At 40.9% G+C, this 17564-nt stretch overlaps 1 protein-coding gene across 2 annotated transcripts in view; it reads left to right on the forward strand.

Moving 5' to 3' along the window:
• Positions 1 to 17564, forward strand: part of taf15 (TAF15 RNA polymerase II, TATA box binding protein (TBP)-associated factor) — a 38970-nt gene that overhangs the window by 3892 nt on the left and 17514 nt on the right. For both annotated transcript variants that reach the window (XM_072243032.1, XM_072243034.1), the window contains one exon: positions 355 to 406. In XM_072243032.1, coding sequence (XP_072099133.1) covers positions 355 to 406 — 52 coding nt within the window. Of the gene's footprint in view, positions 1 to 354; positions 407 to 17564 lie in introns of those variants that run through there.

Below are 17564 nucleotides of genomic sequence, written 5' to 3' on the forward strand. Positions count from 1 at the left end.
AATTTTCTGCATTTCTCCCAAAATCTGCAAAGACTTCACTGATCAAATAGCAACTCCTTGTACTATTCTGTATACTGAAGGCACATGGATTTATAGTTTAAGGGTGATGAACTAACTTGGATATAGATCTTAGCTTTCTGTTTAAAATAAAAATTATTTCTTGCCATGACAAGGCTCATGCTAGTAAGATATTTTTTCCAGTGCCACTTCAAGAAAACACATGTGATTTGAAACCAAGGAGAGCTGTGCCTTATGCCACTTATGTCTTGTCATAGGTTAATTCTGATGAATGTGCAAGTTCTTGCTTAACCTATTCTGATAATCTCATCTGTTCATGTGTTTTCTTTCTTGCAGCTATGGAGGCTACAGTGGACAGTCAAGCCAAGGTTATGGACAGGCCTCACAGGTTTGTTAAATGAATTAACTTTGGTTTGTCGGTGGTGACATGACCATATCATAAGTGGCCTGATATTGATGACCAGTGACTTTCTGGTGTCATGTTTGTATTTTTCCTTGGGGTTGGACCCTTACTGTGTTCTGGAATACAAGTTATTGGATAGTGGTTCAGGAATTAGTCACTTTTCTTAGTTACTGAATTGTTGAGGCTCCATATTTTACACTGACCAAAAAACTGCAGTTTCTGAAAACTTGTAATTTAAATAGCATAACTTTTAAGAGTTATTTCAATTGCTCTAGTGATTGTTAGGAACTAAGCCTGATTTTAAGTATTCTAATTGTTAACTACAAGTGTTCTGATTAAGGCAAGGGAAGTTTTTCTAGTTGGTCTTATTCTTGTGAAGCTCTTAAGAAGGAAAGGTAGCCTCACTGAACTGTAAATTTTCCTATTCGATAGGGGAAAACTGAAAGGATATTGCTACAGGAGTATTTAGATCTAACAGGAGATAAAAAAGCAGATAAGTGGCAAATGTCAGAGAGACAATAAAATAGTAGTGGGGTCTTTCAGTTTCCCAAATATTAACTGATTCCCTTAACATTTGAAGGAGATTTTGAAGTGTGGCGAGAAAGCTTTCTGACAGGAATTAGACCAACAAAGGGAGGAACATTACTGGACATCAGGGAATGTAACTGGTCAAGTGCAAAAAATGTCAGTTGAGACACATTCTGGAGATACTGACCTACAGTGGCAGTATATTTTACGGTGGTTGTGGAAGAGGATAAAGGTGAATCAGTAAGGTCTTAAGTTATATTAACATAAGGGAGTACTTTGACAAAGGTAGATTGGGACCATCTACTTGCAGGTTAGTCTATATCTGCATTTTGGGAAGCATTCAAAGAAGAAATAGCAAGAGTTCAAAGCCAGCATATTCTTTTAAGAGTAAAACCCAGAGGTAACGTGAATGGGGAATTCTGAATGCTGAAGTTTAAATGGAGGCGAAAGCAGCAATGATGGGTAAAGGGTAATATTGACGGGGGAGATGGTGTTAAGAGTAGGAAGGTGTTTAAAAAGGAAATTGGGAAGGCTGAGGATCATAAACACTGGCAGACAGGGTTAAAATGAATCTGAAGTATTAAGGGCAAAAGAATAATCACTAGCAAAGTAGGAATCCTTGGTGTCATTATAGACAATCTGTGTGGAGCAAATGAATACCTCTTTATCAGTATTCACAAAAGATAACAAGCTTAGTGGGAGAATTCAGTGAAAGGGTAGGTAAAAGTCTAGTGCACACTTCCAAAACTGCATAGGATTTATCTCAACTTGCTGCAGGAAGTAAGAAATAATTGCTGGTGTTGTGGCTGAAATCTTTAAATCTTTGGATACAAGTGAGGTAGAAGATAGCGGAAGACAATAAAATCCCATTTCAAGAAAGCCAGCAGGAAAAGTCTGGTTATTATAAATCGGGAAGCTTTAAAATCAGTGATGGGTAAGGTGCTAGCAAGAGGCAGGAGTAATGATCATTTGGAAAGGCAGACACAGTCAATGTGGTTTTGTCAAGCTGATTATCTGTTTGATTGAATTCCTTGAAGATGTGACAGTGTGTCAATGAAGATCAGGGCAGTAGATGAGATTTACATGGACTTTAGTAACAAATATCCACATGGGAGAATGGTTTAACATGTTGAGGTCCATGGGATCCAGGACAAATTGGCAAACTGAATCAAATTTTGGCGTAGTAGTAGATGTGTGATGTTAGAAGAATGTTTTGTGATTTGGATGTCTGTGACTTAATGGTGTGGAAGGTAATATTGGGGTGCAAGTGATTATAGATGTCTTTGTGTGTGAAGCAGGCTGGAAAATGGCAGATTGAGTTTACTTCTGACAAATGTGAAGTCTTTTGGGTGTATTCATGAGGCTGAATGAACAGCAGGGATGTTGCTGCCTTGAGCATTGAGGAACAGTGATCTCGAATTATAAATCCATAGATTTTTGAAGTTGGCAACACAGATAATAAGGTTTGGAAGGCATATGGACTTTTTTTTTTCCATTTGTTGGAGCCCTGAATACAGAGATAAGTTATGCTTCAACCTCTCAAAACCTGGTCAGACTTCAACTAGAGTACTGTGTTCAGTTCTAGTCACTGTGCTACATAAGGGCTGGTGAGAGTGAAGAGGAGATTCACCGGGATGTTGTCCAGGATAGAGTAGTTCAGTTCTGAGGATAGGCTGGAGTAGAGGCCTTGTGATTGGGGAAAGAGATCTGTAGTGAAAGGTTGGGGGGGGGGGGTCCTACTTGACCCAGAGTGATAACTACTTGTACATACTGCCTGAGAGACTGGTTGAAGCTGATTTGCCAATAGGCTTTAAGTGTGTAGATCGGCATTTAAATTGCTGGGGCACAGAAGGCTATGAACCAATTGCTGGGAAAGGGGATTAATATAGTAAGGGTGCCCACTGGTCAATGTGGACAAATTGGACGGATTGGGTTGTTGCCATGACTGACTACTTGGACAGCCTTGTCAAGAGTTTTGAAATTTTGCTCATGGGTCATGGCTGTCTTTGGTATTTCTAATATTATTAATCTCTGGGCTGAAGAGGTACTTGAGAATTGATCGAGTTGGGTCAAGAATAACGACCAAACCTGACTGGGTGTAAATGGCAGATTTTCTTTCCTGGAATGTGTTTAGTGGTGGTTAGTGTCGCCTAGATTTACTTTAATTCCAGATTAATTTAATTGCTTGAACTTTAAATTCCCTTGTTGCCATGATGGGATTCAGGTTTGTCTGGTTCAGTTGTCCAGGATGAACTGCTGTGCCTTGGTGCTTACAAGTTCTGCAAAAGTGACTGCTTGACTTCGCATGCTTATTAATGTAAAATTGTTGCAGGTTGTGCATAGTAATATTTTGGCATGCTAGCATTTTGTGCGCCATTTAGAGGTGCTTGATTTGGCATTAAGATGGAATTGTTAATTTCAACAGACACTTTAATACAGTTTGAAGTATTAGATTAATTTTAAGCCTGAATATATCAAATATTTTCAGTAAATATCTCTAATAAAATAATTGTAGCGTGCTGAGATATGCTGTCTAATTTTTCAAGCATTCTTCCATCGCACTAATCAAGGCTCAATCTACACTTCAGGCTTGGGCTGTTGTGCTTCGTTCTCCAGGCTTCAGCACGTGCTGAAAATGCCCTTTTAAATTGAACTGCCCCATTGTCATGGAGACCTTTGGATCTCAGTTTGGCAGGGCTACAAATTTAATATTCTTAATGTTCAGTTTCTTCCATAACTTTCCACTGTGTATCCTTAAAAATGTCCTACAATCCCGAATTTTGGCTTCTCCTCATTCTGGATTCCTATTGCTTGCTCCTCCTTTTTGGGTGCCTTGGCCCAAATTCTCAAATGTCTTCCTTTCCACACCCTACTCTTTCTTCCCTGCCCCACCTCATCCAACCATTTCAAAGACATTCCTTTAAAGCTTAGATTCTTAATTAAGCTTTCAGTCACCATTCTGGTATACTCTTCTATATTTTGGTGTCAAACTTTGAGTTACAGATTTCTTTCAGCATTAATGCAAATTGATTATTATGCTCTGGCAGTATTTGGTTTAAGTGTTGCTTGGAAACCAGTTTAAGAATCTATTTAGGCTAATCTGAAAAGGTAAACTAGCTTATAACCATGTAATTTAAGGTGAGGTTTGCATCAACACCTTATAATTAGTAATAAAATGTGATTCATACTTAACCCATGTGTGACAATGCTTAATATTTACATTGGGTACAATTATATCTGCGTTTGAGCTGTAATTATTTACTGCTGACATTTGTAATTGTACTTTGCCTTTAACGATCATGCATGCTTGTTTTTCCATCTCTTTTGTTACTTCTTGTCAATTGCTCTTTCATGATTGTTTTAACATTCTTCCAACCAACTCGCTTGTTGATCGTATAGACCATTGGAAGTATTTTAATTTACTCTTGGAATTTTCTGTGAGCAGCAGGCACTAGCACTAAATTCAAGTTCAGCAAGCAGATGTGTGACACCCCACTCTGGTCTTCTGCCTGCTCTGGATCTCTTTATTGCTAACTGCTGACGGGACATCAACCGTCTAGACTTCACCGCACCTTGTTCCCATTCCAGCCTCACTCCTTCTGAACGCTCTGCTCTCCACTCCCTCCGCACGAATCCTACACTCCCTCCGCACGAATCCTAACTTTACTATAAAACCCGCTGAAGGGGGGTGCTGTTGTAGTCTGGCGTACTGACCTCTACCTTGCCGAGGCACAGCGACAACTCGCGGATACCTCCTTATTTACCCCTCGATCGTGACCCCACTAAGGAGCACCAGTCCATTGTCTTCCACACCATCACCGACTTTATCCGCCCAGGGGATCTCCCATCCACTGCTACCGACCTTATAGTTCCCATACCCTGCACTTCCCGTTTCTACCTCCTACCCAAGATCCACAAGCCTGCCTGTCCTGGCAGACCTATTGTCTCAGCATGCTCCTGTCCCACCGAACTCATTTCTGCATACCTCGACACTGTTTTATCCCCCCCCCCCCCCGTTCAATCCCTTCCTACCTATGTTCGTGACACTTCTCACGCTCTGAAACGTTTCGATGATTTTAAGTTCCCTGGCCCCCATGGCTTTATTTTCACCATGGATGTCCAGTCCCTATATACTTCCATCCCCCATCAGGAAGGTCTCAAAGCTCTCTGCTTCTTTTTGGATTCCAGACCTAACCAGTTCCCCTCTACCACCACTCTGCTTCGTCTAGCAGAATTAGTCCTTACACTTAATAATTTCTCCTTTGGCTCCTCCCACTTCCTCCAAACTGAAAGTGTAGCCATGGGCACCAGTATGGGTCCTAGCTGTGCCTGCCTTTTTGTTGGCTTTGTGGAACAATCTATGTTCTAAACCTATTCTGGTATCTGTTCCCCACTTTTCCTTCGCTACGTTGAGGACTGCATTGACACTGCTTCCTGCACGCGTGCTGAGCTCGTTGACTTCATTAATTTTGCCTCCAACTTTCACCCTGCCCTCAAGTTTACCTGGTCCATTTCTGACACCTCCCTCCCCTTTCTAGATCTTTCTGTCTCTGTCTCTGGAGACAGCTTATCTACGGATGTCTACTATAAGCCTACTGACTCTCACAGCTATCTGGACTATTCATCTTCTCACCCTGTCTCTTGCAAAAATGCCATCCCCTTCTCGCAATTCCTCCGCCTCCGCCGCATCTGCTTCCAGGATGAGGCTTTTCATTCCAGGATGAAGGAGATGTCCTCCTTTTTTAAAGAAAGGGGCTTCCCTTCCTCTAACATCAACTCTGCTCTCAAACGCATCTCCCCCATTTCACGCACATCTGCTTTCACTCCATCCTCCTGCCACCCCACTAGGAATAGGGTTCCCCTTGTTCTCACCTATCACCCCACCAGCCTCCGGGTCCAACATATAATTCTCCGTAACTTCTGCCACTTCCAATGGGATCCCACCACTAAGCACATCTTTCCCTCCCTCCTCCCCCCCCCGCCGCTTTCCTCAGGGATCGCTCCCTACGCAACTCCCTTGTTCATTCGTTTCTCTCTCCCCCCCCCCCCAATCCCTCCCCACCAATCTTCCCCCCGGCACTTATCCTTGTAAGCGGAACAAGTGCTACACATGCCCTTGCACTTCCTCCCTCACCACCATTCAGGGCCCCAGACAGTCACCTGTGAGTCGGCTGTGGTGATATACTGCGTCCGGTGCTCCCGATGTGGCCTTCTATATATTGGCGAGACCTGATGCAGACTGGGAGATCGTTTCGCTGAACACCTACACTCTGTCCACCAGAGAAAGCAGGATCTCCCAGTGGCCACACATTTTAATTCCACGTCCCATTCCCATTCTGATATGTCTATCCACGGCTTCCTGTACTGTCAAGATGAAGCCAAACTCAGGTTGGAGGAACGACACCTTATATTCTGTCTGGGTAGCCTCCAACCTGATGGCATGAGCATGAACTTCTCTAACTTCCGCTAATGCCCCATCTCCCCCTCGTACTCCATCTGTTATTTATTTATATACACACATTCTTTTTCTCTCTCTCCTTTTTCTCCCTCTGTCTGACTATGCCCCTTGCCCATCCTCTGGGCTCCCCCCCCCCCCCCAATTTTCTTTCTCCCTTGGCCTCCTGTCCCATGATCCTCTCATATCCCTTTTGCCAATCACTTGTCCAGCTCTTGGCTCCATCCCTGCCCCTCCTGTCTTCTCCTATCATTTTGGATCTCCCACTTTCAAATCTCTTACTATCTCTTCTTTCAGTTCGTCCTGTGAAGGGTCTCAGCCCGAAACGTCGTCTGTACATCTTCCTAGAGGTGCTGCCTGGCCTGCTGCGTTCACCAGCAACTTTTATGTATGTTGTGTGTGTTCCTTGCTTGGAGGCCATGGGAATATTCAAAGCACCTTGAATTTGCAGCAGAAACTTTTATTGAGGAAGTTTGGTGATATGACCTCCCAAACATGATTTACATTGATAGTTCCATGGAGAACTAGATTTGTAAAGGAATTTTTTGGCCTATCTATTGATTGTTAATATGTTCTTAAGTTCTCTTGTTCCATGCTAAACACCCCTTTATTTTATGTCTCTTAGTTATAGCTAAGTTAAATGCAATCACTAATCTGGATTCCAGTATTTCAGGCTTGCTCAGATTAAAATTGAGTTCATAAGAAACTGGATGAAATAGATTCCTGTTTATAGTCTTTGCCTATTGTAATGCATGCAATTCCTTTGGTTATTCCTTCCAAAGACAGGGTTTTTTTTACGGTGGTGATTTAACTGGATTTTCAATTTGAAGGATGCTTTTTACATGATGGAAGCTAGAATATGATTATAAAATTCAGCCTCCCACTTGCCTTTTAATACTTCTCTAGGTATAACAACACGACTGGGAAATGAACTGAGCAGCATTAGCTCAGGCCACTTGGTTCTTAATTTCTGCTAATCAGCAAGAGACTGATCTAGAAGGTTAGGTTACATGGGATCCAAGACTTTCGGCAAGCTGGATCCAAAGCTGTCTTGTTGATAGAGGTAGAGAGTAGTGGTCAATAGGTGCTTTCCTGACTTGAAAATTACAACCAGTGTGTACTGCAGGGATCAGTGCTGAAACCATTGATTATATACATCTAAACTTTTTGGATGTGAATATGAGAAGATGAATCTTAAGGTTGTGTATTGTATACAAACTTTAATGTACTTCGAGTTACAAGCTAGTGAACCTTGCATCAATAGTAGAGAAGGAAATTATTGGAAAGGCAAGGACTAATTAGAGGGATTCAACACAGGTTTATGAAGAGAAAATCCTATTTCACAAATCTGGAATGTTTTTGAAGAGGTAATTTAAAAAAAACACTTGATGACAGGGCAATAAATATGGCTTGTATGGTCTTTGGCAAGAATTTTGACAACCTCCACATGGTAGGCTGGTTCAGAGAATATCAGTTTACATGAATCCAAGATGTTTTAGCAAACAAGATCCAAAAATGGCTTTTTGATGGAAGCAGAGGTTAGTGGTCAAGAGATGCCTTTTCTGACTTAAAGTATGCAACCAGTGGTGTACTGTGGGGTTCAGTGCTGGAACCATTGTCTGTCATGGATACCTATAAACCTTTTGGATGAGAATTGGGTGGACTGTTTAGTAAGCTTGCTGTTGATGGAGTAGTAGATAGTAAAAGAATGTGCTGAAGGATAGATTGGAGCATAGATGAATTAGAAAGTTGGGCAGAGCAGTGACAAATGGGATTTAATCCCAACAAGAGTAAGGTAATGTATTTTGGGGTGGCAGATACAAACAGGAGATAGTTTTTAAAAAAAAAAGATAGTGGGGACCTCTGAGTGTTGATAGAAGGACCTTGTGTGTAAGCTCATGGCTCCTTAAAATGATGATACAGGTGTATAAGGAAATAACAAGGGCTTTTATAAAATGAGGGATTCACTGTTAGGGTTGGCTTGTTATAATCCAGCAGTAGAAAATATTAGTTATGCATTTGAAATATCATGTACAGTTCTGATTGTAGATTGCCAAAGGATGCAGTAAAATTAGAAAGTATGCAGAAAAGATTCATGTTGCCTGGAATGGAAGACTTTAGTTACAAGAGAGACAAGGATAAATAGTTTTTTCTCATATCGGAGTCTGAGGGGTAACCTAGTGGTTTATAACATTGAGCATAGATGGGTTAGATAGATTTTCCCTCTTGTGTGGGAAAGTCTAAAACTGGAGTTGTAGGTTGAAGGTGAAAGGGAAGGAATTGGGATGGCATGTTTTTTTCCCCCGGAGTGTAATAGTTATACAGATCAAGCTGCCAGAAGTGATAGAGGCAGATACAGTTACAACATTTGATAGGCATTTGGACAGTATCGTAGATAGAAAGGGAGCTGATGGATAAGGATTAATGCACATGAATGAGTTGAGCGTAGCTGGGCGTTGTGATTGTCATGAGCACCATGGGCTGAAGGAGCTGCTTCTGCGCTGTACAACTGACTTTTTATGTTTCCCATATGTGGTTTATTTGGTACTTAGATTTCATAAAAATTCAGCTGTGGTGATCAATGGTTTGCTCAAAACACAAAGCTTTGAAACAAGCATTAATTTAGAGTGTTTAAAATAAAATGGCTTTGGCATGCTGTTTTGAAATTGCTTTATTTGCCACAGTTCTCCTCTACTGGAGGCACTAAATCAGGCTTTTAGACTAACTTAAATTTTTTGTGGAACTGTGTGTGAAATATTTATCAATTATCTGTGAAAGATTGCACAAGTATGCAAATTGAGAAATAATAAAATATTTCAAGCTGGCTCATGGACTTCAGAATAAGGATATACAGCATCTACATATTAGCTGTGGAAATCCTAATGGAGGAATGGCCTATATCTGTAATGAAGGGCTCTACCTCTTGCCCAGCAGCAGTTAAAAACTGTACTGAGCCTCATGTCCTTCACTTTCCTTCAAACCAATGTGCTCTGACAAGCAAGAAACCACCAACAAAGTAAAATCTCATTTTTTTTATTTTCAAGGTGAAGTCCTCAGGAAAGACCATTAGAGATATTACTAAATCTTTAGTGTCCCAGGACACAGTTCTTTGATTCTCAAAGGCCCTTTTCAGCATCAAGTGAAGATTGAAACCTGGGCATTAATTTAGTGTAAAGATCCTCAGCACTGGAAATGAAAAAAAAAATTGAAAATCCTGAGCAATACAAAATTGAAATGGGTCCTTTGGTCTTCCTCATCCATGTGGAATTGACCTTCGGTAATTGGCTATGTGAAAAGTTTGGCACTGGTGTGCTCTCTATCAAAGATCCCTTGTCTGCTAACATAGGTTAGTGGTCATCTTGGCATTTATCATTTCTTACAGCTGCAACCTTTTTTTGACCATTGTATCTCAAGACTTCAAGCTTGTCAGATAGGTCCATGTAATACCACCGGTGGGCCAATAAGGGTGTGTGTGCGTATAAGAAATCACTTTAAAGGAAATGGAATTTTTGGAGGCTTACAGGTTTGGAGGATCCTCGAGAAAGCCTTAGAAGCTGTTTTCCTAAATATTGGAGTTACATATTAATAAATCACTATTTAACAGTGCTAATTATATTAATTATTCACAGTTGTACAGATTAGTTGGTTATATCTGCATTCAATAAGTTGCCTTAGTAATAATTCAAATAAGTTTGAGAGTTGATGTACATTTGTACTCAACATTTCTCTTGGGGGACAAAGCCCTCCAAGGTGGCCACATCGGAGTTTTGAGTTCCAGTGTCTTAAGTGAATGACTTCTTTGGGCTAGAATACCTCACTTCAAATGTTGCTCTAGAACGTTTGTGGTCATCTGAAGTCTTGCTAAAATGTCATTCACTTAAGTGCACAAGAACTTGGGTGGAGCATTAACACACCATTGGCTGTGATGTCCAAAACCAAACTGTCATGTTTAACAACTTGCATTTTTTTGCTAGTAATTAATAAGGCTTGTTCCTCCTCTGGCTTTTCCATTTCTTGGTTTGTTTGCTGTAATTAGTTGATGAGCTTCAGCCTTGAGGGTCAACTTGGTGATATTTTTGAGTGAATAATCTTTCATCAGAGCTATAACATGTAAACATCTTGTAATTTGAGATGCTTCTAAGACTGTTAGAAAAAGTTTTTTTTGCCCCATCATCCACATAACCTAGGTTTGCATTTAATTGTTTAGTGGAGGAATGACCTTGCTGTGATTGTAGATAGGCGGTATGAACAAGTTTACGCAAGGTAACTTCTGATGTAATTGAATGTATTAACCCAAGTTATAATGTTAGTGAGGGTTAATAGATTCTTAGTGGGACAGAACATGTTGGCAATGCTAATTCTCCCACTAACCTTGCCCCTTTGCCCGGTTAGTCACTCCTTGTGTTGTCTCTGGTGTAGTTTCCTCAGTAGTTAACACACTTTTCCTCCATTCTGCAGTTCGTGGGAGTTCATCATTTATGCACCCCAACAGTAAACAATTACTAGTTTATCTAATCAAAACAATTCCTTCAATTAATGTGCTCCACTGGTTTATTACTCATAAAAATAAGGATTCTAGATACAGGCATTCGAAACAGTGTCATTTATTTTCACTCAAACTGTTACATCAGTTTGCAGACAGCAGAACAGTCCTAAAAGACCCAAGGGGCAGTTTGGGGTGTTCTAAAATAATGCCTGAGTTAGTGGGAGCAGGGGCACTACACCCTACACAGGTAAATTTAAACCTCCAGTTTGGCTTTGCTGAGAGGTGTAGAGGTTGGAATTGATGGTTGGTAGTTATATTGGAAAGTTAATGACTGTGTTGTGGAGAAAGCCTCTATATTTGTAAAGTTTTTTTTGTACATCTTTGATTTCAGTAGTCTATTTGTAAATACTTCCTTCACAACTTTGGGCAGCTTTTGCTCTCTTCCCCCCCCCTCCCCCCCCCCCAACCTGGCACTAAATAAAACCCCTTGCACTAACGTGCTGTTGCAGCTTGCATCTGTTTTTTTATACAATTGGTGACACCTCATCAGGCACACTTATCCACATCTAATAGCGAGGTGTGACAATTAGTAAGGCTGTCAAAGGTTACAAGGAGAAAGCAGGATAATAGTCTTGAGGAAAAATAAATCAGCTGTTGGGCCAAATGTTCTAATTCTGCCCCTATGCCTTATGATCGAGTTGATTTTTATTTTGGTGCCTTTTTCCTTCAGTATTTACTGTCTGTAATCTGAAATGTAATTGCTCTTAAACTTGAATATACAAAAATATCAAAAGTCAATGTTATTTGGGTGCTATCTATTGAGATTCTAGATAGCCCTGCTGGAAGAAACATTTGTCAAGTTTGTACATTCCATTGAGTTTACTTTTGTTTTTCTGTATTCCTGAGCGCCCCCTCCCCCCACTCCACACTCCATTTTGCTTTTTCTTCATATGACAGGCTCATTAGTTGGGAATCATCTAGTGAAATCTTCAGTTTTCCCTTTCACAAATGTATATTGGCTTGGGTGACCAGACACAAACATAATGTTCTAGATGTCTCAACAGGGTCTTTGATTTTTCAAATCCACCTGAAATAAAGGCCAAAATAACTTGCTCTACTTGCATTTTAACTTTAAATAATTTCTATATGTTTCTCCTTCCCTCATACCAACTTTCAATCTCTTGATAAATGTTCCACCTTTTTTGATGTACAGTGGATGACCTTGCATTTTTCACATTGCTTGTGCCACACTCCGCTTATCTTCTGAAGCATCCCTGCATCCTTGCAACCCACCGTCAATTACCATTATCATTAATGAACTAATCCCTGCATTTAAATCAATTATTTCCCTGCCGTATCCTATCTGAAAGTGGCTCATTTAACCCTGATCTTTTCTGTCTGTTAACGATCTTCAGTTCAAAGTAAATTTATTATTGAAGTACATTATCACCAAATATAACCCTGAGATTCATTCTCTTGTGGGCATACTCAAATCCGTAATAGAACAATAACCATAGTAGAATCAGTGAAAGTCTTTACCAACTTGGGCATTGAACCAATGTGCAAAAGATGACAAGCTGTGCAAATACAAAAATAGAGATAATGAAAAATATCGAGAGCATGAGATTGAGTCCTTGAAAGTGAGTCCACAGGTTTTGGGAACATTTCAGTGATTGGTTGAATGAAGTTTTCCCTTTTGGTTCAAGAGCCTGATGGTTGAGGGGTAATAACTGTTCCGGAACCTGGTGAGAGTCCTGGGGCTCCTGATATATGCTGCTTTCCAGTGAAAAAGCTTTGTGTAGATATGTACAATCAAAGATGTGTTCATACACCTTTATTGCAGGCTGTTTAAATGCGATTGACACCATATTCACTAGTTCGCCTTCCTTGACTTGGTTTGAGTTTATCTTTTAACGCTCCCCAGAGCTATTAATAATCTCTAAGTGACTTGGTACTACTTTGAAAGATCTCTGCATCTTCACCTATTGATAGTTTAACTTGACAGTTATGCTGTTTTCTCTCCTCTCTTAAATACTGGGTTTACAATTTGATATTTTCCAATCTGAGAATTTTAGAATCTCATTTCAGAAGTTGAAGATTCCAGCCACTCTCTCTCTCTAACTCATTTTAAACCTTAGAACTCAAGGCATCTCTAAGACTGGGCGACTCCACCATATCTACTGCAAGTCCAATTCAATGGTGACACCAGAGGGGAACTGTGTTGCCTTGGTTGTGGAGTGGATGAATCTCTGTGAGCTGTGCTGGAATCTGAACTTGGGTTGGGGGCTGGCTCCTCCCAGCAGTGCTGCTCTGGTGTTTGCTTGGTGGAAGAACATGCTGGACCAGGACAACTTGCCATGAAATTCTAGTCATGCTACTCAGGGACTTGGGCTACTGTGAATGTTTTTCTGAAATCTTAACTCTGTTCCGTATGTACTATGTAAAGTGTGCTATGCTCTTTGTAATGTGTTTTGCACCTTGGCTCTGGAGGAACACTTTGGCTATATTCATGTATGTTTGAACTTGAACAACTTCCTTCAAAAAAAAGTAATTATCTGTCTCAAATTGGTATAGTTCAATAGCTGTTAATTTATAATTTGCAACAGATGTTGCAAGCTTTAATTTTCAGTTTGTATCATTCCCCCCCCCACCACCATTCCCTTTCTTCTCTCTCTCTCTCTCTCTCCCCCCCCCCCCCCCCCCCCCCCACCGATATACTTTTGTATGCACCGGATCTTCCTGATGTAGTAATCCAGAGATTAACTTGTGGTTCCTTTTATTAAGCTAGACTTTACCGCCTTGCATCCCTTAAACAGAATTTTCTTTCTCATATGGTTCTCAACCACTAGTTTGTTTTCCTTTTGTGTTTCCAAATTAACCTAGCCCCTTTGGAGATGGCATGAAATCTGGGCAGCAATTTTTGGGACTTGTAGCATGGGTAGTTGCAGACAACAATACTGTTACTGTCCCTGCCAATGCTTCCTTCCGTTTCATGCCCATGCCTCTGTGCCCTGGTGTGATAGTTCATTCATTTGATAGTTTACTGATCTTATCGGAGGAGCCTTGGGCAATTGTAAGGGTTGAGGCTTCTCTGTTACCTTCTGGATCCCCCTGTGTAGTGCCTCTTTACTTTTCCATGTGCATTAATATCTGAATCTCACATTTTTAAGATGAGCGTGGGCTTAAGTTCCTTGAGCTGCAGATATTATCATTGAACTTGTTTCCATCAACTTCAACATACTAGGGCTGCAACACAGGACCTCTCCCGCCGAGTCTGTCTTACAATTAAATCTATTGTCACTTTTGCTTCATCAAAATTCTTGCTTTGGCCATTGCAGTTGCAGAATGCTTTCAGTAAACTATTGTTTTTAGCTGGACACATTTAGTTTCTTAGAAACATAGAAAGCCTACAGCACAATACAGGCCCTTCGGCCCACAAAGCAGTGCTGAACATGTCCTTACCTTAAAATTATCTAGGGTTGCCCATAACCCTCTATTTTTCTGAGCTCCATGTACCTGTCCAGGAGTCTCTTAAAAGACCCTATTGTATCTGTCTCCACCACTGTCACCGGCAGCCCATTCCACACACTCACCACGCTCTGCATTTTAAAAAAAAAAACACTTACCCCTGACATCTCCTCTGTACCTACTTCCAAGCACCTTAAAACTGCCCTCTCATGCTAGCCACTTCAGCCCTGGGGAAAAGCCTCTGACTATCCACATGATCAATGCCTCTCATCATCTTATGCGCCTCTGTCAGGTCACCTCTCATCCTCCGTCACTCCAAGGAGAAAAGGCCAACCTACGTAGAAACGTATAAAATCCTAAAGGGATTGGACAGGCTAGATGCAGGAAGATTGTTCCCGATTTTGGGGAAGTCCAGAACGAGGGGTCACAGTTTGAGGATAAAGGGGAAGCCTTTTAGGACCGAGATTAGGAAAAACTTCTTCACACAAAGAGTGGTGAATCCGTGGAATTCTCTGCCACAGGAAACAGTTGAGGCCAGTTCATTGGCTATATTTAAGAGGGAGTTAGATATGGCCCTTGTGGCTACGGGGATCAGGGGGTATGGAGGGAAGGCTGGGGCAGGGTTCTGAGTTGGATGATCAGCCATGATCATAATAAATGGTGGTGCAGGCTCGAAGGGCCGAATGACCTACTCCTGCACCTATTTTCTATATTTCTATTCTCATAAGGCATACTCTCCAATTCAGGCAACATCTTTGTAAATCTCCTCTGCACCCTTTCTATGGTTTCCACATCCTCCCTATAGTGAGGAGACCAGAAGTGAGCACAGTACTCCAAGTGGGGTCTGACCAGGGTCCTATATAGCTGCAACATTACCTCTCGGCTCCTAAACTCAATCCCACGATTGATGAAGGCCAATGCACCGTATGCTTTCTTAACAATCTGTGCAGCAGCTTTGAGTGTCTGATGGACTCACATACTTCCTGTCTGTATTCTATACAGATAACCTATCTTGCCTTGACCTGTTGAGCCAAAACTTGCCAACTCTGTCTCCCTCGACTTGGTTGCTTGCTCTATAAAGCTGTCTCCTTTTAAATTCTTTTTGCTGTTCTAACTGGCTGACGTCCATGCGCTTGTGCAGTCATGCCTCGATCAAACCACTGATGAAATAACCATCTCCTTTTAAACTCTTCTCGCTTTTAAGCTCTTCTCTCTTCTCACTGGCTGATGTCCACAGGCTTGCCCAGTCGTGCCTCGATCAAACCGCTGAAGAAATAAGTATTTTTGTCACCTAATTTCACTTGCGCTAGCTGGTGGTGCAGTGACATCAGCGCCGGACTCCGGAGCAAAGGTTCCCAAGTCCGAACCCATTCGGGCTGCTCCTGGGCACGCTTTCCATTTGTGCCAGGTTGAGTGTTGAGCTCACAACTCGGCCTTGTTTTTAAAAAAAAACAACTGCACTGTGAGAAGGACGTGGGGGACCACTCAGAATCTTTCCTCCAAGACAACCACTTGAAAAGTGGTCGCCGAGGCTCTGGCAGTGTATGGCACACAAAAAAAACTTAAATGAATCTTTTCTTGATGGTAACTGGTAGAGACTATTAACCAATTTTAAATTACTGCAATTTAAATTAGACGGGTAAGAGAATTTAACCAGAGCTAAAACAAATTGTAGAAAAGACCCCAAAATTATTCTCCTGCTAAGTCCACAATACTAGATGCTGTTCTCTGCTTAGAGTGGTGGTGGTCATGTGTCTCGTGGGTTAACTGGACCAGTGACTGATCAGCTTGTTTCAGTGGGACAGGGTCTTTTGAGTCTTCCTTGATTAAGAAATATTTTATAAATTTTCAAAATAGTGTAATTAACTTTTCAGGTAAATTGAGGCTTTGGACTATTATGATCAATGTTAATGTTTATTATCACCATTCAGGCTTGCTATTAAGGGAGAATTTTTTTTTTAAACACAACTGCTTAGAACAAGTTTTGGGGGCTGGTGATTGTGGTTCGCAGGGGAATAAAATAACTAGTAGCGTGGGTAGGTTGGTAAGAGACTGCTTGTATGTTTCATTTTTAGACAGTGATTGTAATTACTTGGAATTTTAAATGTTTAGGTTTTTGAGTATGATTCTTGAGCTCTGGCATCTAACCAGAGTTTCTCCACTGAAGTTAATAGCACTTGGCATGAGCAAAAGTTTGTAAATATCAGATTTTCCCACAATTTTAAACCCAGTGTAAACTAAGGGATAATTTTGTGTGCTTCATTGAAAGAAACAAGCATTTGAAGGTAGAAACAATTTATCGTTTTTGTTAGCTGATATGACTAACTGGGAGTAATCCCTTGGTGGCTGTCCAGGACCATTGGTTGCACCTTCTATTCTGCTGGGACCTGGTTTTCTTGAAGACTGAACCAATTCGGTGCAGCAAGAAAGAATCGGCTATAGAGGAATCTTGTTTGGTCAGTGGAAGATAATTTTTTGAGTCTTGAGTCTTAAGACAATGTTATTAAAGGATTGCTATATGGTAAGAATTAAGATTATAGGCTGGGTGATTTTATTAATTCCAAGGTCTTTCACTAGTACTACCAAGATCAACAGATAGTATTTAGGAGGAATTGTGCACTTGCAAAACATATTTGCACTCTGCCCCCCAACAGTTGCTTTCATTGGCTCCCAGAGTTGCTGACGGCAATAGAAGCAGAGTCCTGGAGGCTTCATGAAATAAGAAAGTATATTTAATGCAGGAAATGTTCTAGGTGCATACCTATAGTTAATACCACTCTTTTGACAACTGGTCTTCAAGAATAGAAGTGTTGACATGGAGCCTTGGTGTATATTGGGAATGAATTTCTAAATAATTGGAGTAGTTTTACTTTCATGGCTGCATGGGGGGGTGTGGGGAGAGATACTGGATGTGATTATTTGCTACTGTAAAGACTTTAATATTCGTCACAATCTCTGGTTTCAATCAGAACATGATAATTTTGGCTAAATTCATTTGAAGTAACTTCCCAGACAGACTTGCAGAAATACCATGACTCTTCAGCTGAAATTACTCAAATGCATTATTCCTATATAAATGTTAAAGTGCTTGGGTTCCTGTTGTAATCAAATATTCTGCTCCCCTAAACTGGTTATTGCTGAAAAGATTTGGGTGCTTGCTTTTACCTTTTGCCTCTCAGGCTGGTTAGTTTGGTCATATTTGAGTT

This window comes from Mobula birostris, chromosome 25, assembly GCF_030028105.1.
Source record: "Mobula birostris isolate sMobBir1 chromosome 25, sMobBir1.hap1, whole genome shotgun sequence".
NCBI lineage: Eukaryota > Metazoa > Chordata > Chondrichthyes > Myliobatiformes > Myliobatidae > Mobula > Mobula birostris.